A 23,195-nucleotide genomic window follows, 5' to 3' on the forward strand; every position below is an offset into this window, starting at 1 on the left:
TCAAAGTTGAAATAAGAGATAATATAAGGAATGAAACCGTGAGGGCCAACAAATATTTTCTGTTTTGGATAGCCCAGTGGTCGGCAAACTCATTAGTCAACAGAGCCAAATATCAACAGTAAGACGATTGGAATTTCTTTTGAGAGCCAAATTTTTTAAACTTAAACTGTATAGGTAGGTACATTGTTATTCACTTAATTAGGGTACTCCTAAGCTGGCCTTTGCTAAAAACGTCCTCAATCTGATTGAGGTACGTTGGCTGAGGTCGACCCGTTCCAACTCTCCCATCCACACTCGTCTTGCGTACTTGTTTCAGGTAGACGAGTGTGGATGGGAGAGTTGGAAGGGGTCGACCTCAGGGAAGGTACCTCAAAACAATGTGCGCCCCGCGCTGCCAGGCCCGCCTGTGCCCTGTCGCTCCACCGACTGACACCCCCCCCCCCCCCACTTCTTCTAACACCACTTCTTCAAAATAGACTCGCCCAGGCCGAAAACCGACTTCCGCGCATGGGCTGCGAAGTTTTAATCGCACTGAATGTGCGCACCTGCACGTGGTATTTTGTGGAAGAGCCACACTCAAGGGGCCAACGAGCCGCATGTGGCTCCCGAGCCGCGGTTTGCTGACCACTGGGGTAGCCTATCCAGGACTGAAGTCCAGGCATTGAAAATGAGGGCCGCAAGTTGTCATTTCAGTAAAAGCAGAAAGCAGTAGAAAATACCTGGGAAAGGATTTGATGGTGGATTAAAGCTGTTAAAAAAGTGTGAGACTGACTTTTAAGGTCTAAATGTGTTTCACAAATGTTTCTGACATTTCTCAGTTTCTGACCTAACTGCTCTGGTTATACAGAAAGAGAAAGCAGGAAGGGAGGGCCTGAAGCATTGAGCTGGTAAGAGGAACCGTGGAGTATTGTAGTGTTCAATCAGGAAAAGCTTTGGGTGTCTCAGAAATCCTTTTGAGTTCTTCCACCTGTTTTTCCTCACTCCCCAAAAAGCTTTCAGGTGGGCCTTTTACTTTCTGTATTCCACCCTTCCAGCAGTCTGAATTTCTTTCTTTCTCACCCTTCTAAGCCTTATGAAATTTTAAAATAATTAACTATGAAGTTGCAAACTGCTATGATCTGTTTTGTGGGTTTTTACATTTAGGTGACTTGCTGAAGTGTGGAAAATATTATGTACCCTTTCAAAGAAATTGTTTATGAATAGCAAACTCACATGCCTTCAGGTACTAGGCAGATGAAAATGAAAATGAGTGAAATGCAGTAGAGAGTTTATGCCTCATCTAAGAGGGACATCCAGTTCTCAGACCCACTTGATTAGTGCCCTACATGAATATGGGGCCAGAGAACACAGGAAATCTAGATTTTTGCTTGAAGCCTCTTGATTTAAAAAAATATTGACCATGAATTAAAACACCTGAAAATAGCTTCATGTGGCCCAACCAAACCCAAACCTGTCAGTAGTTGTATCCTGTTCTCCATTTTAGGACCTCTGATATATGTGAGAATTAATACAGTTCACAACTGAAAAAAGATTTAAAGCAAGTATGCCAATTCGTTTGGAATTCAAACCTAGGAGGACTTGAGAAAAATGTCACGTCTAATGAAAAAAGCCCTGGTCAGATGGCTGGGTTGGTTGCAGGGTTGTCCTGTACTGAAAGGATTATGGGTTCTATTCCCTGGTATGGACACTGCAGGAGGCAACCGATCGATGTTTCTCTCTCTAGAATTAGTAAAAGTATGTCCTCTGGTGAGGATTCAAACAAACAAACAAAACACTAGATAAGTTTAACAGCCTAGTTTAATAACCTTTAAATAAAGTAGGGCAAATTGAACTGGTCCTTATTAACATTGATTTTATTTTATTGATTTCAGAGGGGAAGGGAGATCCAGGAGAGAGAGAGAGAAACATCACTGATGAGAGAGAATCATTGATTGGCTGTCTCCTGCACTCCCCACACTGGTGTCAAGCCTGCAAATGCCCTGACCTGGAATTGAACTGTGACCTCCTGGTTCATAGGTCAAGCTCAACCTCTGAGCCATGCCAGCTGGATCTTATTTATTAACATTTTAACTGGAAATAACCGAAAGAAAAAAAACTTTCAGTATTTATGGTTTAATAACTCAGGGTTCTGAGCAGAGGTAAATTAAAGGTATCTTGTAAGGAAATTGATTTATTGAGAAGCCCTTAATTGTACTTGCAATTAATATGTAAAATTAAATCCAGGAGACCCTCTTCTACTCAGCTATGGTTTTGAATGTTTAATATTTGCTATACCATCCACATTTTCCCACTAATTGACTGTTACTGGAAGCAATTTTGAATCCTTGGAAATTCTTCCATGACTCGTGGGGTCAGGGGGTGGGGAGAAGGGTCATCAGGATGGAAAGAAAAGGGATGAGGAGAGTGTGATGTGAAACACACTCATGTGTCTCTCTTAATTGTCCATTAAAAGATTGAATTAAAGTATTTTTTCTTGTACTTTGGTAAATTAAACACAGTGCCTTATATATATATAGTAGAATTTAATAATATTTGTGGAATTGAACCATGGTGGGTTAAGCCACATTTACTTATTAGTATGAAGTACTTTAATTAATTCATACTTAGTCGGACTGTGGGGAATGGGAATATAGAGATCAGACCTAAGAAAGAAGTGGACTGTAGGATGCAGAAGGCAAGGTCAATGTCTTCTTTTGGGGTGTAAGGGTGAGAAAGGAGGCTAGGTGAGGGAAAGAGTTTTGAAAAGGAAGATAAAATGGTTAAATACCTTTCTGTCTACATTGCAGTTCTACAAAGAGCTCTACTTTTTACGACTAGATTGATCATAACTAATGCAAAGGCTATACAAAGAACATTAGTTTTTAGCCAGGACTACTTTGGGGAGTTTACTGCCTTGATTTTCTTTTTTAGCCTAGTCTTTACAGGTCAAGCTAGTCTAATATTTTCATCCAATCCCTGCCTCTCTGGTATAGGAAGTGAAACAGGAGCAGATTATGTTTGAATTTGTTGTATAGTTATGGAGGTTATATTTGTTTAGAGGGAGCCATCATTTTCCTCTCTGCTTGTTTCTACCATGACTTGTAAACTAGGAAGTTCTTTCTGATAAGTATCTTTCCCCCTTCTTTATACCCCTCTCAGATGGCTTCCTAAGGGAGAATTAAATGAGGTTAGGAGGAATTGAGTATGCTTTTTTGCACAGTGCCTTCTGGCTCTATTTTGGAGCTCCCAATTCTTAGGATATGCATTTCTCTATTACTCTAACTGGTAGATTTATTTGAGCAGACTGGACCCTGTGAGGAAGAAGCAAATGCTTCTAAGTTTAATTTACAATTGAAATTAATTTGGTCACTGGTTTCAGCCATATTTTTATCTTCATCTGACTCCTTTATTACGTTGTTTCTTGGTTGGTTGTTAACCCATCGTAATGGAGGAAAAGGTTGTTATAGATGTTCATTAATACACTTAGAATTTTTTAATCTTCTTGGATAGAATGTTTATGAGGGGTCAAGCTAATGTTGATTTGCTGTGGTTTAGTTTAGCATCCTTGAAACTGTGACCTACCTTGCTAAGCAGGTGGTAATATAGAATTCAGAGACAGAAGATAAGCAATCAGCATTCAAAGAGATGCTTTCTAGGAGAGGATTAAGAGGTTGGCAAATGTTAGTTGCAGGCTGTGGGAATACAATGAGATGAGTACAGTAGTCCCCCCTTATCTAGGGGGATACATTCCAAGACCCCCAGTGGATGCCTGAAAGCTCAGGTTGTAACAAACCATACGCACGCACGCACACACGCACGCATGTGCACAAGTGCATACCTGGCTGCGTGTTTTCTGTTCATGTCTTCCACTCATAGAGTTAATGCCTTTTCCATCTTAACTAAGCACTTATCATGTACTGTGGCTATCTATCATTTGCAGTATGAGGTGTGACAGCATGAATTTCTTTTTCCTTCACAATTTCATGGATAGAAGATTTCATTTTTACTGTAGATTTCAGCAACCTCAGCATAAGTTTTTTTTCTTCTTATTGAGAATGTTCACTTTTTCACTTAAAAAGTACTTTATGGCTTCTCTTTGGTATATCTGAATTGCCAGCATCACTATTCTTGTAGTTTGGGGCCAATATTAAGTAAAATAAAGGTTGTTTGAACACAAACACCAAGATACAGTCACTTGGATAATTGAGAAGGCTATTAGTAACTGATTAATGGGCAGGTAGTCTATACAGTGTGGTTGTGCTGGACAGAGGGATGATTCACATCCTAAGGATGATGAGAGGTTTCATTACACTACCTAAAACTTATGAATTTCTGGAATTTTCCATTTAATATTTTGGACTGGGTAGTGATTGAAACCAGGGAAGTCGAAACTGCAGATAAAGGGAGGGAGGGGGACTATTGTACTTGAAAAGAGGAAAAATTTTATGTCAAATATGTGATCTTAAGTCACAGTAGATTTCTGAAGATTGTAATATGCTGAAAGCGATCTTTGCCTTTAAAAGCATCTTTCTTTTATATATATTTAACTTTATTGTTGAAAGTATTGTAGATGTTTCCTTTGTTTTTTCCCATTGACCCCTCCCCCCCAACTCCACCCTGCACCCGCCCCTCGCAGGCATTCACCACTCTTGTCTGTGTCCATGGGCTATGCATATCCTCCTGTATAATAAACGCCTCATATGCAAATTGACCGAATGGCTGAACCACCACTCGCTGTGATGCGCACTGACCACTGGGGGCAGATGCTCAACACAGGAGCTGCCCCCTGGTGGTCAGTGTTCTCCCACAGGGAGAGCACTGCTCAGCCAGAAGCCAGGTTCATGGCTGGTGAGTGCAGCTGTGGTGGTGGGAGCCTCTCCCGCCTCTGAGGCAGCGCTAAGGAGCAGTGAGCTGAGTGGTGAGCAGTGAGTGGACAGTGGTAAGGAGCAAGGGCTCTCCAACTGTGAGCCGGCAGTTGGACATCCCCCGAGGGGTGCCAGGCTGAGGGGACCCCCCCCCCCCCCCGCATGAATTTTCATGCACCGGGCCTCTAGTATGCATTTAAGTTCCTTGGTTAATCATGCCCACCCATCCACTCACCCACCCCCCCGAAATTCGTCAGGCTGTTCCATGTTAAAGCATTTTTCTTTATCTTTAATAGTTTATTTTTCTGTTTAAAATGTAAAATATCTGATTACTTGATATTTATCTTTATTTTTGTAGTTGAGTGATCTAGTAGTATTTTTGTCACAAACTGAAATTAACAGTATTTGGGGATGAGATTCTGTCATAGTGAGTCTCTGATTGTAATATTACTTGATTAGAAACTATGAATAAAATTGTAATCATACTTTTCTGCTTGGAATACCTTATTTGGGATCATTTAGATCTGGGTTTAAAGCCAACTTTTAACTTTATGACATAAAAGTTACTTAACCTTCCTGAGCCTTTATTTCCTCCCAGGAAAAGTGGAGATATAACATAATTGTTAAGAGTTTAAGAATGAAATGAAATAAAATATATAAAAGTGCTATGTAAATAGTAAAATAAGTATAACTTGTTAACATTTTGTTCTGATTTATTCTTAGAAAATGGTATTCTGGCCAGTGATCTGAAAACACATATATCAAATAAATTTACATGTAGCTGTTTCATTTAGAGGGAACAAATTTAAAGTGTAGAATTTACAGCCTTGCCAGTATGACTCTTCCATTGTCAGTTACAAAGATTTTTTTTTTTAAATTCTAGTCAATACTGAACAATAGACCTTTTCATTTTCTTGTTTTCATGTTGGCTTCCATTGGTTGGTACCTGGTATTCTATATAATTTGAATGCCAGGTGGAATAGTAGAAAAAAGGGAAGGGAGAATAGATTGAAGAGAGAGATGGTGTGGCATTTAAAAAATAATCTATTGGGATATTGCTATCTACTTCTTAGACATAAAGCCATTTTATTTTTATTTGGGTTATTTTCCTTTAAGGTTTTTGACTGCCATTGCTAGTAGCAAATAAGTAGAAAACTATCCTGAGTTTTCTATTTGTAGGCTACATTAAATGTCATCTTAAAAATAAATCTTAAAGCCCAGATGACTGAAGAAGAATCTTGGGCACAAGATTGTGCAACAGAACATTTTTATAATTTTTAAAAAATTCATGGATGGTCATACAAGTAGTGCTGAATTATTTTAAAGGTAATTATTTCATTCGGGGCAGTTTGCTTTGATTTTTCTCACATCTAGAGAGCAAGCAATACAATCTGTTCCATCCTTTTGGCTCTTCATTTGTTAATTTAGTTTGCTTAAAGAAATTCCTATAAGATGAGTAACTGTGGGGCATTATTGTTTCCTTCTTGTTGAACTGTCCAAATTGCTAGGATTTCTCTTTTAAAAGAATATTTAGTTATTAGAGACTAGTGGTATTATAAAACCATAATTTTGAAATTCACTAATATTCTAATTTTTGGAAGATAAAACTGAAATTCAGATTAAGCCTTCCCTTACCTGACTTAAAAAAAAATTTATTTTGTAAGAGTTTATTTGAGCCCGGTTTGGCTCAGTGGATAGAGTGTTGGCCTGGGGACTTAAGGTCCCAGGTTCGAGTCTGGTCAAGGTCACCTACCTCAAGGTGCAGGCTTGATCCCTGGCCCTGGTTAGGGTGCCTCCGAGAGGCAATCAATCATTGATGTGTTGTCTTATATCGATATTTCTCTCTCTGTGTCCCTCCCCCTCCCTTCTACTCTCTAAAAATCAATGGAAAAATATCCTTGTGTGAGGATTAACAACAACAACAAAAAAAGCTTATTTGAACCAAACCGATGACATATATATCCCCTTACTTGATTTTGATAAAAGATATTGGTTGCTAGTGGGAAAGCAGGTCTCCAAGTCTCCTGATTCTGAGTGGTTTATTCCAGTGTTCTCCCTACTGGGTTGCATGTACTTCTGGGAGTGTATGAAAAACTTGTTCATTGTGCCATGTGAAGAAAACAATAGAACTTCTTTTCATTTTTATTTTTTGTGTGTATGTAGTATATACATAGTACTGGTGTGAAAGTATATGTGCATTATTTAGAATTTTTTTTTAATATAGATTTCAGAGAGGAAGGGAGAGGGAGAGATAGAAACATCAGTGATGAGTAATCCCATGGGGGATCAAGCCCACAATCTGGGCATGTGCCCCTGACCAGAATCAAACCCGGGACCCTTCAGTCCCCAGGCTGATGCTTAATCCACTGAGCCAAACCAGCTAGGGCTTTGTGCATTATTTATGTACATATATAGGTGTAGCTCAAGCATATCAAACTCTCGGCCCACGGGCTGCATGCGGCCCACGGGCTGCATGCGGCCCACACGAATATTTTTGCGGCCCAGCCAATATAACGGTATGTAAGAAATGTTTTAATAAAAATTTCATAACTTAATTTTTACAATATCCTGTTATACATAATTATTAATAACGAACTACAACATTTGCTAATGACTGATTACTATAATCATGTTGCATTCATCACCCTTACATGCAGGCACACCATTTCTCTCCACTAATACTAGCAGTGAATATTTTAGCAGCCAATTACCACGTCATTAGTCTTGGACTGACTTGTTTGGTGTGCGCAACAGGAAATATTTCACTTTCGGAGAACAAGAAAAATAGGTCTATTTGCGTTATGCTTATTTGTGCAGTTATTCAATGTCTGGTAAGTTAATGTTCAAGAAAAAAATATTAATTTTTATTAAAATGTTCTATTTTATGTTAACGATTACTCATTTATTTCAGCCCTTTGTATTCAGCATGTCTCTATCAAGATAAAACTACGTTTCTATGAAAATTGAAGCTTTTGTTTTTTTTTTGCAGCCCACATAAACTTAAACGTGTTAGCCTTTGATTTTGACATGCTTGGTATAGCTGTTCAAGTTAGTTGAACTCAAATCATATTAAGAAAGGGAAATAGTGTTATTTTAGAAGAAAAGTGGTATGATATCTTTGATCATCTTTCCTTCCCTAGTGAGTGATATTATTTAGCAGTAGCCTTGAATGCTTATTGATTTAAAAATTGTTTTATAGTAAGTATTTACAGAAGTTGCTTATAAAAGTAGGTTTTTTAAGTAATTATAAAAATGTAGCCCAGCCGGCATGGCTCAGTGGTTGAGAGGCGACTTATGAACCAGGCAGTCATGGTTCAGTTCCTGGTCAGGGCATATGCCCTGGTTGCAGGCTCCATCCCCAGTGTGGGGGATGCAGGAGGCAGCTGATCAATGTTTCTCTCTCATCCATGGTTCTAACTCTCTATCCCTCTCCCTTTCTCTCTATAAAATCAATAAAAATATATTAAAAAAATAAAATGGAACACTACCTATAATATTGAGAGTCTTCCTTTGTGAGCAAGTATTTTGTCTGAAGAAATATTAGATTCCTTAAAATGAAGCATTTAGTGGAAAAATAACTTTTTTGGTAGAAAAGGTGCTGATATTTTGCTTCTAACCATGCTGGCATATATGGTAGTTACCTGTTTGTTTTTAAACCAGGACATGGATAGCATATTCATTTTTTAATTTCAATCATCTAGCACATTACAGGTGCTCTAATGTTGAGTGGTTATTTAGGGATTCTGTGATTTCAAAAGGCAAATAGAAAGTAATGAATGTACTAGTGAAATATGCAAAATTTATATTCAGTGGTCTAAAGAAAGTCAGCAATGTGCCTATCACTGTGTTGTTTACAGTATCCTGTCTTATTCTTTGCAACAATTTGATTGGAAGTTATAGTAGTAATATATAAAATAATGGTAATGAGAGTTGTGTTATTTTCATTTCACATTTAAGTAAATTGAGGTCTTGGGGGTTAAGAAGCCTGTACAAAGTCATACAACTAGTTTTATCTGATTCCAAAATCTTTTCTCTTAGTCACTTACTATTGTGGCAGAAGTAGAAAAGTTCTTACCAGTTTTCATTATCAAAAGTTTTTGTATGTAATTTTTGGCAATGGGAAGATAGCTTATTGGTTAAGTATGCTTGGGATGGTAATGGGGGCAGTATGACTTGGGGTTTTGATCAAAAAGTGGTGTAATTATGTGATGCTAATGTATTCGATACCTCTAATGTGTTTGATATCTCTGATTTTTTTTCTTTTTTAAAATTTCTTTTTAAAGTTATGTTCAATAAAATTCCTTTTCTGGTATAAAGTTCTATGAGTTTTGACAAAGGCATACCACCACTATCCAGATACAGAATAGTTCCATGATTCCCCCCCCCCCCCCCCCCCAAAAAAAATTACCTTGTGCTGTCCCTGTGTAGTAGTAGTACCCTCATCCCTAACCCATGACTGCTCTGTTCTCTATCCTTATAGTTGTTGTTTTTTGTCTTTTTGAGACTGTACAGAATTATATGGTATGGAACCTTTGAGTCTGTCTTTTTTCATTTATAATGCTGTTAACATAAAAACGTTCAAACCTGTAAAGAATTTTTGTGAGTTTATTTGAGCCAGACTTTTGACAATTGCCAGGAAGCAGAATCTCAACAGATTGGGATAATGCTCCAGAGAACGGCAGTTTTTCATCTTCTTTTATACATTGCAATCAAAGGAGGAGACATAGGTGGGTTACATGGAATCCATTGGTGATAGATAAGAGAGGTGGGAGAAAACAAAGGGGGTGGGGTGGGGGGGACCTCTGGGATTGGATAAAGAGTAAAATGATAGACACTTCTGTAGGTGGGTACAGGATAGTTAACAGTCAACATGATAACAATAACAATGAAATAATTTGTGATATCTGTTCTGGCTCCCAGGGCGTTTGGTTGTGCCCTGAGGGGTCTGGAAGAAAGAGAAGTTAGAAGTTAACCTGACATTTTAATAATATGTTATTGTACATGCAAAAAGACAATAAGCTCAGTTAAGGTAAAGGTTGACCTTGTCAGGGAAGATACCTGCCTGGGAGGCGACTACCCACCATAACTGCGATTTGTTAAAGTTTAATTTCAGACCATACTTTGTGGTTACTTTAAGTCTTTGATTTTGCAAGACTGCCATGCAGGACTTCCTTGAGCTCGTCAGGTTACTTTAAACTATCTCCTGGATTTTTGGGGGCTGTGCCCTCCCCCTTTATGGATGCCATTTTGGTTCCTATTGCTCATGCTGCATAGTTTTGCTTCCTCATTTTGCTTCTACGCATGCACCTAGTAAAAGGAATTCCCTTGCCATTTTCTCCTTTCCCATTAGTAAGGTGGACTCCCCAGGGTGACTGTAAAGCTGTCTTTCCTGCCTACTCAGATTTTAAAAAAAAAGGCCCAGTGCACAAATTCATGCACCAGCAGGGTCCCTCGGCCTGGCCTGCAGGATAGGACCAAAACTGGCTCTCTGACATCCCCCGAGGGGTCCCAAATTGTGAGAGGGCGCAGGCCAGGCCGAGGGACCCCATCAGTGCACCATCGGGGTCAGAGAGGGACATGGGAGGTTGGCCAGCCAAGGAGGGACCACAGGAGGGCTCCAACAGCAAGCTAACCTACTGGTCGGAGCGTCTGCCCCCTGGTGGCCAGTGCACATCATAGTGACTGGTTGACTGGTCTATTGTCTGCCCCCTGATGGTCAGTGCATGTCATAGCAAGTCGTTGAGCAGCCTTAGCATATCATTAGCATATTACGCTTTGATTGCTTGAAAGGATGACCGGATGACTGGACACTTACCATATTAGGCTTTTATTATATAGGATTTTTATTGATTTCAGAGAAAGGGAGAGGGGGAGAGATAGATAGAACATCAATGATGAGAGAGAATCATTGATTGGTGCCTCGTGCATGCCCCATACTGGAGCCCACAACCCAGGCATGTGCCCTGACTGGGAATCGAACCTTGATCTCCTGGTTCATGGGTCCATGCTCAAACACTGAGCCACACTGATGGGGCCATACTCGATGTTTTGTTCTGTTTGGCAGAACGATGATGTTTTCTCCTGTGGGGTGACTGTAAAGTTGTATTTTTCTACTTAATCAGATGTCTGGTTCCTTTGCTCTCTGCTCTGTTGTTAATATTTAACTGCCTACTGTAACAATCCCCCTGCTGGGGATCGAGCCTGCAACCCAGCCATCTGCCCTGACTGGGAATCGAGCCGTGACTTCCTGGTTTCATAGGTTGACGCTCAACCACTGAGCCATGCCAGCCAGGCAGAGTTTATATTATTTTTTTTTATCATGCCTAAAAATATTAATGTTCTATGACATTTTTTGAGAACTTCGTTTTTAATAGTCCAGTAATTATTTTTTTGTTAATTATAAGATCCAAACAATAAAAACCTTTAGTTTGCCTAATATGAAGTAGACATTGGGTATCCAAGTGTCAGATTTTGAAGGAACTTTTTAATGGTAAAGAGTTTAGATAGAGGAAATGGAAAGCCATTAAACATTTTTAGAAAGGTAATTCTCATTACAGCAGAGCAAATACAGAATTGAAGGGTGGTAAAGAGGTCAACCAGGAGACCTATTGATGGCTGTTAAGGGTTTTAAATGAAGGCAAGTAGCTTTATGAATGGGAAGCGAAGAAAATTTTGAAGTAGATTTGCTGTAGGGAAAACGAGACATCATGGACGACTTCAGGGTGGAGTAACAGTATAAGAACTATCCAGGTAGGAGGGAGAGATGGGTGAAATGGTAAATGGAGCCATTGGTGGAGTCTTTTCTCTCACTAGAGTGGGTTTTTTGAGAACAGGAACAATGTCTGACTTGCTTCAGCCTCTTGTCAGTTGCTTGGCATATTGTAGTAGGTGTTCAATAAGTGCTTGAATGAATGAAATAAAACACTCTGGTGTCGGGTGAATTTCCAGCTAAAATATAAGCTGGCGCGGGCAATTATTTAGGTTTCCCGCGCAAAATCAGAGTTAGTTTAAAATGCCTATATCTTTTGAAGTATGGGTTCGATTGAAATGGGTATGAAACGGTTCGCATACGCAGGTAGGTATCTTTGAAACAAATATTTGGTAATACGCAGTTACAATCGGCCCGAATTTACACGTTTCCCGCACTCCACCGCAAATCTATATGAACCGAGTTAAGACGGTTCCCGCCGAGTACGCGCAATTCACGCGAGCCGACTTAACTCGTTTCCCGCAACCCAAGTGATAAGATCAATATAATGTTATTTAGTATGGGAAAGAGTGGTTAAAATAGATCATTAGACATTTCAAAATAGTATATAATGTATGATTTGCCTTTTATGTATTTGTAGTTATAGGTATAGCTTATTGATAACCTTTAAAATTCACTAGCATGTATATGCAAACACAGGCATATTATTTTCAGATATCTCCAACTTTCATTTGTTTTTAGTATGCTTGTATTCCAGACTATTGAGAGTGAGGAGTGGGAATGTTATCAGAGAAATGTGTGGATGGTTTTTCTCCGTTTGCTGTTGGGAGTGAGGTCCTTATGGTATTTTGAGAAAAATAATTTTCTGAGACTTACATGGGAAGATGAGTGATTTTTATTGATGTAAAATTATATCCCTGGGTTTGAAAAGTCCCAGTTCCCTTAATCCAGTCCTGGAAGGTGTGCTGCTGGGGATTCAGTAGAGCTAGATGAAAAGCCCATGTACAAAGTTTTCATTCCATGGTGGAGCTTGGTCTGGTTTAGCCTAGTTGCAGTCGATGGGATCTGTATAGTTATGGGCCATATGGGCAAATTCAGAGAGAACCAAGCTAGCAGGTCCCCTGCAACAAGAGTCCCAAGAGTGCCAAGCGCACAAGAGTGAATTCCTTTGTTTAGGAGATTAAATGTCTCATCTTTCTCTGCTTGCAGTGGCCATGCTTATTCTGGCCAATGGCCTGTTCCCAGGTGTGCCTGACAAACAAATACCTTCCCTATTTTTTTATCTTTATTGTTGGAAGTATTGCAGATGTCCTCTTTATGAGTACCTTCTCTATTTCACTCATAACTTTACTGAGCATGCATCTAAACTGCAGGTTTCTGCACAAATGAACTGCCTATACTAATTGGCCTTCCTTTTGCTGCTTTCCAGTTATTCATAAGTAGGTTAAATTACAATAGTTTCAGAGAGAAAGCTCTCACATGGTGATAACCAAGTTTTATTGACAAATGAAATAGAAATGTGATTTTTCAATTTATTTTTCTTTTTTGATAGCCTTTATCTGAACATTCTTTACTTTCTTGTGGCTGGCTGTAAAATACATGCTTGTTAATTTCAATAAGATTGATTATGAAGACATACTGGAATTTCCCTGATGCTAGATGTGCCACCCACTGTAAAAGGGTGGAAAATGTGAATCTGAATTTACCTTATCCATTCCTCGTGGTTATATTTTTTTAGTTACTGCATCCCATGATTTAGGATCCTTCTCTCAATGGACATTTGTGTCTATCTTATTCATAGGGTTATAGGTATGGATTAGGAGGAGAAAAAATACTCTTGTAAAGAAATGTTAATGCCTGAAATAGTTTACTGGAAGACCTATGAAATAAGGAGAAAATGCTCTAAATATCATTCTGCAGATTCTTTTTTATTTTTTTAATGTTGATTTTAGAGGAATAGAGAGAGAGAAACATCAACCAGAGAGAAACAGCATTGATTGGCTGCCTCATGCACGCCCCCTGCAACCCAGGCATGTGCCCTGATGGGGAATCGAACCGTGACCTCTTGGTTCCTAGGTCAGTGTTCAACCACTGAGCCACATCAGTCAGGGCAAAAACTTTCCTTTTTAGTAAATATATTTTTATTTTTATAACTAAAAACTCAAATGAGCTTGAGAATTTTTTTGTTTTCAAAATAATTTGTAGTTTTTATGTCACCTAATACACAAATGATTTTCAGTTATTCAGTGATCCTTAAGAAAATAGGTTTCTTTTCCAGTATTATTCAGCAAATGAACTGTGTGACACTTGCTCAGGATTCAAATTAGCCATTGTGCAATTATTCTCCTTTCTCCTTTCTGTTATTTTTATTTTATTGATCTACCTACTTATTTATGTATTTATTATATTAAAATGTTCACTTATAAGATTTTCTTTTTGGTTTAAAAATAATTGTATTTTTATTTATTTAAAACTAGAGGCCCAGTGCACGACATTTGTGCACTGGAGGAAGGGGGGGGGGTCCCTCTCGCAGTCGGGGACCCCCTGGGGGATGTCCAACTGCCGGCTTAGGCAAGCTTGGACATCTCCTGAGGGGTCCTGAGCGCTGCTGTGGAGGCAGGAAATGCTCCTGCCACTACTGCTGCACTCGCCAGCCATGAGCCTGGCTTCTGGCTGAGTGGCGCTTCCCCTGTGAGAGCGCACTGACCACCAGGGGGCAGCTCCTGCATTGAGCATCTGCCCCATGGTGGTCAGTGCACATCATAGTGACTGGTCGTACCACCGTTCAGTCGATTTTCATATTAGCCTTTTATTATATAGGATAATTCTTTATTGTTGAAAGTATTGCATATGTCACTTATAAGATTTTTAATTGTTTTTGTAAAAAAAGTACTAAGTAACTATAATGAAAAAAGTATAAACATAGCAAAATAGTTTCTCTAAAACGAAAGGGTTTCTTTTAATGAGTTCTGAGATAGACTTACAATTTTAATGAGTTTATCTTTGCCATTTTTGTGTGTGTGAAATTGTACTGGTATACTTTATAAAACTCAGGAAAATACAGTCTTTTCTTAATTCTGGGTTCCCTTTGACTTTTATGCACATCTCCTCCTCACTTCTATCAAATCCAACTTGGAAAAGTTTATAGAAAGTGTACAGGTATAGGAGTATCAGGAAACCTTGGTTCTAGTCTGACTTAACATAACTTTGTTCAAATTGTTTAATTACGTTTGGTTTTTCTTTTGGTGTTTGCAATCTCTAAATGTCAAATCTGACCTATTTCCAAATAAAACACTATAGTCAGAGCATTTTTCGAGATGAAGATTCTGTATAATAAATTCTCATTTTCATTTATAATCCTGCCATTTATAAGCATTGTGACCTTTAGCAATATTGCTAAACTTCTGAGACTATTTTCTATTATGTACATAGAGATTATAATGCTTACATGTAAGGTGATTGTGAAGATTAAATTGGAAAGTGAATATACTTTAAAGTGCTTAGTCCAGGTATTTTGTAAGGGTATTGAGTTTTCTTATAATTTCATATGTCTGTTGTACAAATAAGTCACAAACCTCACATATGAAAAGACATAAAATATATGAATCATATTGATAAAATATTTTTGTGGTAATTGCACTGTAAGGAAACATCAGGATGCTTACATGCTTTATTTGGGGAAAATATTAAATTTCCATTCAAGGGAATTTCTATTCAAGGTCTTTAACTTGGCTAAAGAAATAACAATATTGGTATTTGGTCTTACTAGATGCTTTGTTAAGCATCTTAAACTTTCAGTATTAAGCAATGTATTTTAAGTGAAATTTCATCTGAAAGAATCAATTTCTGGAATTGTTTTTGCCTTTTTTGCTACTATATTGATGCTTGGAAATGTGATGTACACAGATAGTAGTTAAACATATTTACTAAATAGCACATTATTAAACGGTTGCAGAATGGTAGCAAATTTAATACAAAGATCAAATGAAAAGAATCTAAAAAAACTTCTGGTGTTTATTTTAATCTAATTTGTGGTATTTTATATGTCTAGTATTTTTAATCCTGTATATCACTTTTTAAAAAAATGTCACAGTAATGCCTGAAAGTATTTAAAATTCTGTGACTCTTTTATTCTGCATGGAATAGACTTAAAGGTCAACACTACTTTTTTATGTAGGTTATGGGTGCTACATGTGTGCTTTCAGAGCAGTAGTGAGAAAGCTTGAACTGGGATGGCAGGACGCCCTCATCCTTATGACAGTAACTCCAGTGATCCAGAGAATTGGGATCGGAAATTGCATAGTAGACCTCGTAAACTTTATAAACATTCAAGGTAGGTATCAAATATGTATTTCACATATCAAAGCTTTGATAAAAACCAGACTGCATTTGGTTGTGACAAGTCCTGTCAGAGGATGGGGCTTACAAAATATTACAAATATTTGCATTTCTCCTTAAATAACTTTTTAGAAGAATATTCCTTTCAATTTTCTTATATTTGTATTTATTTGAATTTTCATTTGTTTGTAAATATGTAATGTTAAAACTCCTTAGTTAACACCATGAATAAATGAAATTTTTAGTTGGGAACTCTGGCAAGACAGTTAAGTGTTTTGTATTTAAAACTCTATTAGGAATTTATTTCATTTTCTGAATACATTATGTATAGATTATATATAATAATTTATAGGCTCTTGACAGTCTTTGCCTCCATACATTTTTAACTATGAATTTATATTGTGTAGTCATCGTGATCTTAATGGGAAAAGCAGTCTTTATGCCGTGACTCTACTGGGTTTATTTAAAGTTTAATGCATTAAGTAAAATTTATTTCAAAAGTTTCAGCTCATTTATAATTTTATAGTTTTCATTTTGTGCTGTGTGGCTTAATAAGGAACACCTCATTTAGAACACTTTATGATCTGATATTTTAAGGTGCTAATTAACAGCTCATAAACTTCACATTTATTGCATGCTTATTGCATGTAAACATGTTTTCAGAATATTGTGCTTTATGAATATTAGGGGATATTGAACATTTAACTTATGAATGTAAAATTCTCCTGATGTTGATAAATAATATCAGCTTTCTTAAAAAAATTAAAAAATGCTGTGATATTGAAATCCATTTTGTAATTTTAAAGAAATGATTCAGGTACTTTTAAACTGTATGTTACATAGCTAGAAAATATGAGTGACTGGTACTGTTTAAGTCTCCTGACAAGATGTCTAACTTTATAGTGGACTTTCGATATGGTGATATATGTAATGAAAATGTTAGGTTGACTTTATAAGTACAAACCAATGGTATGAGTGCTTTTTGGTTCATTTTTTTCACGTGTGTGTGTGTATGTCTGTCCCCTTCACCTTGTGGCTCTAGTTCTTTATCTTTGTCCTACTTACACGGATAATTATTTGAGATTAAAGAGATACAGGTTTTATCTCATTAAGTGTGGGGCTGTATTTATTATATCTGTTATGTTGTATGCTTATTTTCTGGTGAGTTGAAAGTTATCCTTCCTAGTTCTTAATATTTTTTCCTCGCTGATGTATAATAGTGCGTCATATATGAAGTAGTGACAGGATAAATTGTTTGCTTAATGAAAGCAAATACAATGGGAAAAATTTATAAAAATTAGTGATACTTTTTTCATTGCTGTTATTTCAGTAACATAGCTTTTAATATCTAGCATCAGTACCTTTTTGGTGTTCTTTTTAGGTACACTGCTACAGTATTGGTTGTTTAAGTGAAAATATAATGATAAATAGAAAATAAATACCAATACATTGATTTTTTTTTTTTTAATGAAAAGATCATGAAATCCTTTGAGCTTATTTTAACCTCATTTGTGAAAATATGCCTAAGGGAAAATAGCTTACTTTTAGGGACCTCTTGTTCTGTGTACTTAGGAACATATTTAGGATACTTAAAAAAATATATACAATTTGACTTTTTTATATAGCATTTTTTTAATTGATAGTAAATTAATTATCTGAGAAGTTTTAAATACTAACAATCAGCTAATATTGTTGAGAACCTTTTCTCAGTTCAAAAGAGATTCAGAAGTTTGTCAGAGTATCATCACGGGATGCTTTAATAACCACATGTGGAACAATTAGAGGATAGTAGGGCACTAAACTATGGTAATGAGTTAGAGTAAGATAAGAGTTCAGAGAAGGAATCCGTGTTGGCTTGAATGGGTAAGAATGAGACTTGAGCTAATTCTTGGATGATTAGGTAGATGGTGGACATTCTTTCCAGGGACCTTCTGGAGATTATCTTGACCGGATTTGAAGGTGGAGTTCTCTGAATAGTATTACTTGTCTGAATTTGACAAAAGAATTAGGTTAATAAATTGCCCAAGGCTATCCTACTTGTAAATGGCAGAGCTAGGATTTGTACATTTTAAATAACTTATTATGGTACATTTTAAATACATATAAAGTAGAGAGATCAGTCATAATGAATCCCTATGTATGATGGGCAAGATCAGTCATAATGAACCCACCCACCTCTAGCTTTGAGTTATTAATTCATGATTGATTTTGTTTCACCTATGCTTCTGCCTACTCACATCCTTTTTTTGAATTTTGTGTATTTTATTTAGCAATGTCTGAGTAAAAAAAACACACACAAAAAAACAGGCTAAACATTCACTTAAGTTAGGGGTTTATTTTTCTTGTACATAAGAATTCCACATAGGCAATGCCTGATGTAGATTTAGTACCTTAAGGATGTTAGGGTCAAAAATCTTTTATTTTCTTCCTTTTGCTTTCCTCTGGCACCTGGGACCACAAGATGGCTTATTATAGCATCAGCTATCAGGTCCACCTTGCAGGCAAGGAGGAGGAGGAAGGTGGAAGGGGACAATGGGAAAGGGACTTTATTTATATGAGGAAATTAAATTTCTTAGTAATTTCCCCAAAGGCATCTGTTTATAAATTATTGGCTAGAACTATGTCATATGATCATTTGTGGATGAGGGAAGTTGAGAAATATAGATGGGCACATTGCCACCTCAAATAGAATGGGGAATTTAAATTTACAAAAAGTAAATGTCTCAGTCTGTTCAGGTATACTGTTATAATAGTACTAGAGGCCCGGTGCATGGATTCATGCACCAGTTGGGTTCTTCAGTGTGACCTGGGGGGATCGGGCGGAAACCAGCAGTCCAGTGTTGCCTGCCGCTCCTGCCTGCTGCTCCCACTCATCCTGGCCCTGCTGCGCCTGCTGTGGGCTCGCGCCCAGTCAGTTCTGAGCGGCACTCACCAGCTGTGAGCCCTGCCTCTGGCACCAGTCGGTCAGCTGAGCGGCGCTCCCGCTGTGGGAGTTCACTGACCACCAGGGGGCAGCTCCTGCATTGAGCATCTGCCCCCTGGTGGTCAGTGCACGCCATAGTGACCAGTTGTTTGGTTGCTTAGGCTTTTATATATATATAGAATAGAGGCTCGATGCATGAAATTCGTGCAAGAGTAAGCCTTCCTTCCCCGGCTGCGGCCCCGGCTTTCCTCTGGCACCTGGGACCCAGGTAGGCTTCCCTCCGGCTGCCCGCAGGCACCAGGCACCCGGCTGGCTTCCCTCTGGCCCTGGCTTTGTCTGGAATGATGTCTGGAAGGACATCCAGTCTAATTAGCATATTACCCTTTTATTATTATAGGTACCATAGACTGGGTGGCCGATAAGCAACAGAAATTTATTTCACTTGGTTTTGGAGCCTGGGAAGTCCAAGCTCAAAAGTGCTGGCATATTTGGTATCTGGTAAGAGCTTACTTCCTGGTTCAGATAGCCCTCGTTTTGCTGTGTTCTCACGTGGAGGAAGGGGCTAGGGATTTCTCGGGGTATCTTATAAAGGCACTGATCCCATTCAGGAGGGCTCTGCCCTTAAGACCTAACTACCTCATCTGCAAGTGCCATCACATTGAGGGGAATACGTTTCAGCATATGAATATTTGGGAGACACAAACATTGTCTTTATCAGTAAAGAAATAAGAATACTTTATTCCGTTTTTATAGTTAATCTATAAGGTACTTTTGTTTACATTTGTTTTTTATTCTACTCAATTTAGAATAGCCTCTTTTTTCCATCTTTTTCCTTTGGACACCCCCCCCCCCCCCCTTCTTTCCTACTGCCAAGAATAAAAATAAATTTAGTAAATTATAAAAGTAACAATAATACTATTTTATATATGCTTATTTTTTAGGTTTGAGAGTTTGGTGGGCATTGCCGTATGGTTTCTCTTTCATAAAATAAAACTTTAATGTATTTTCATTTTTGAACTTTATTTTGAATGTACTAGTAGGTTTGATGTATATAACACTGATATAAAAGGCAGGACAAGACTGGAAGCTAATCGGGACATGGATGGACTTCAGGGGGCCTATGATCCCTCTGGAAGTGCATACAAATGAATTACATAGTTAAAAAAGTTACTGAACTTTGTTTCTTTCTGAGTAGTTTTATAGTTAATACCTGTATTAACTTTGGTAGTTTGCTGAGCAGTTAAAGATCATTTCAGTTGAAGTATATTGGGCCTGAATTACCACAACTTTTAAAAAATTATAAATTAGAGACACTTTTGTTACTTAAAAAGGAAAAAGAAAGAGCATCCTTTCTGCAGTCAAATGCTCTACCACTGAGCTATACCCCCGCTGCTAAGCATCCTTTCTGTATAAAGTTAAAAGGCCTATATTGACAATAAGCTAAAAGCTCTTGAATATATGAATAGGGGGTCAAATCTCACTATTTAAAAACTCAGATCTGCAGTCTGCTCAAGTTACTAAAGATAAATGCATCATACATTCAGTATCAGACTTTGCCGCAAGGTTTCATTTCCACATAAAAATATGCATGCTCGCTTCTTCTGAGACTGCATGAAGATTGAGCTTTCCATTTTCCTTTTTAAGTCACTCTGCAGTACCAACAGCAGTTTAGAAATGGAAAAGTTTCCTTGTTTTACAGTAGTTCTTGAGTGGATTCTTAAAGTATAAATAATATTTTTTCTTTGGTTTTAAGGATAAACTTTACTCTCCAGAGTGGGTATACAGTAAAATATTGAAAGGGAAAAAAGAAAGCTGCATCCTAATTTTCTAAAACCTGGCAAGCTGGCAGAGCTAGAATTAGCTTTACAGATGGCATTTGGCAACACATCTACATATCACTAAGCTTTCATCTCCTGAGTTTTCTTCAGCCTGTCTATCAATTACAATAGCCAATCACTGCACAGAGATGGGGAAATGGGATGATCACAGCTCACAGGATGCTGTTTGGTTAGAAACGTCAGTGCTGCACAATCCGCGGCTGAGTCAGTGTCTGAGAGAAAATGAACTGAATATAGAGAGGGGGTTGTATCTCTGAACATTTAAAGCCTAAATAACCACAATAGCATTACTATACAGTAGAGGGAAGAAAGCCAAAGGAAGTCTGTGGACAGGTGAGGTAGGGGGAGACTGTGAAATTTTCTGATTATTCAGAGGAATCGAAGATGATGGAAATATCAGATGTGCTAAAGTTTCCTAGTAATGCCCAAGGATGCTGACCTGGCTTTCAGTGCTGCATTGTTTGAAAAAGCAGAGTCCTTTTATACTCTGATTTCAAAATATTTTTCTTGTTTTTGTGTGTCTACCCTGGCATATGCTAAAGTAAGGTGTGTATTCATTTATTACATGATATTGCTGGGTTATAATTCTATACATGTATGTATATGAGTGAGAGGTGTTTGGCCTTTGTTTATTGTGCTCATTTGCATTTCTGGATGGAAAAGATCATATGTTTTGATGGTCAGTTTAATGGCAAGTTATTTAAAATAAATGTGTGTGTTCTTATGGGTTTGATATTTTGTTTTTTATTTTAAAGTCTTAGTAGAATCTTCATGTAATTTGAGAATGCATTATGCTTGATACTGTTTATGAATATCAAAAAATCTAAGGAAAGACTAATTTTGAAATAATATTTTTGATATATTTGAAGTTGTTTTATATAGAGAAATAGAGTAATTGAAATAATTTCCCAAAGAAGAAGGTGAGTGTATTTTTGTTTTTGGATGAATTAGGATTAGTTGAACCACTTATCTGTAGTAGTGTTTACAGAACCAAATGTATTTAATTGGTTAAAATGACTTTTTCTTTTTTAGTTTATAGGACATAGTCTTTGAATAGATGATCTAGATACTGCCATGAGAGAAAGTAATCAGATAAGTTTTTTGATTACTGCAAATTGACCTTCAAGCAGACAGTATTTTAAATAAAGATAATTGTTCTTGCTGTGAGATTTTAAATATTAACAGGTGACATTGCTTACTTTATTAGGAAATTTTAGCACAATTGAAAACATTTTGAGTGGGTGGTTTTTTAATCTTCATTACCCTTGTTTTGAATCTTCATTTTGTAGGGATATTGGGGGATAGACATTTTAAAATTATTTTATTCTTAATGTACTTAAATATTAAACAGTTCATAACTATATCCTTTCCTTGAAATGTCAGAAAGTTCTTGTGATTTCACCACTTAATTTCTAGAAATTTGAATAGTCATTTTGATGGTTATTATGATTTATTTATATAGTTAGACTAACTAGTATTATCTAGTATTGGCTTTTTTTGGTGGCTTGGTGTCTAGAAATGATTTTCTAAGCTTGTTTTAGTAATAGAGTTATAAAATCAGAAATCTCAAGCTAGACTTTTTTTTATACTTTATAGAGTATTTTCCTCTGATTTTGCTGATTCCTTTAAAATAATAATGCTGGTGTTGTAAAAATGATACATGCTTATTATATAAATTTGATAAGTACAGAAAAGCACATGGAACAAAATAATTTATTATGATCATAGGAAAATACTTTAAATATTTTTGCATATAACCTTATTTTTCTGTGTATTTTTACAAATATAAAATCACACATATGCACTTAATGATTTTGGGATATTACTGTATGTACTATTATATAATCCATACCTTAACCTATAGCAGTGATGGCGAACCTATCACATGCGTGTCAGAGGTGACATGCGAACTCATTTTTTTGGTTGATTTTTCTTTGTTAAATGGAATTTAAATATATAAAATAAATATCAAAAATATAAGTCTTTGTTTTACTATGGTTGCAAATATCAAAAAATTTCTATATGTGACACGGCACCAAAGTTAAGTTAGGGTTTTTCAAAACGCCGAGCTCAAAAGGTTCGCCATCACTGACCTATAGCTTTAAAAAAACAACAACCAAAAACTTAAATCATGAACATCCCTATTGTGAAACAGTCTTCTATAGCATAATTCTAAAGAGCCTCATATAATGTTTTCTTACGTATATTTTATAGCATTTCCCCACCAATCTGAGTTTTTCTGATTCTTGATCAGAGGAAAGATTAACATGATTCTATAGTATAAATTTCTCCAAAAAGGAAGAATATTTTATCAAGTTAAGTAAAAAGGTACTTTTGATATTTTTCGGATGGAAAAAGAACCTTAGTGTTATTACACAATTAACTCTTCAAAGATATGCATGCTATTTTAAAAACAAAGCAAATATCTAGTATAGAAAATAAACCTTTTTATTAAAAATCAGGAAAATGAGCTGAGACTTAAAAAAATATGCTAATACCAGCCAAAGGGGTTTCTATGTCACATTTAAAAAGGTAATCAAGGA

The 23,195-nt window shown here is 36.9% G+C and overlaps 1 protein-coding gene across 5 annotated transcripts in view; it reads left to right on the top strand.

Annotated features, from left to right (window-relative positions):
• The window catches only part of BTBD10 (BTB domain containing 10), a 60,580-nt gene that overhangs the window by 1,134 nt on the left and 36,251 nt on the right, over window positions 1-23,195 (top strand). For 2 of the 5 annotated variants that reach the window (XM_070428289.1, XM_070428288.1), the window contains exon 2: window positions 15,731-15,886. The exons of 2 other annotated variants lie outside the window; for them this stretch is intronic. In XM_070428289.1, coding sequence (XP_070284390.1) covers window positions 15,786-15,886 — 101 coding nt within the window. In that variant the 5' untranslated portion in view covers window positions 15,731-15,785. Of the gene's footprint in view, window positions 1-15,730; window positions 15,887-20,841; window positions 21,199-23,195 lie in introns of those variants that run through there. One more of the 5 variants, XM_070428286.1, reaches the window with a different exon arrangement.

The sequence above is a fragment of the Myotis yumanensis genome, unplaced genomic scaffold (genome assembly GCF_028538775.1).
Source record: "Myotis yumanensis isolate MYYU_CA2020_CCGP unplaced genomic scaffold, mMyoYum1.0.hap1 SCAF_10, whole genome shotgun sequence".
Taxonomy (NCBI): Eukaryota; Metazoa; Chordata; class Mammalia; order Chiroptera; family Vespertilionidae; genus Myotis; species Myotis yumanensis.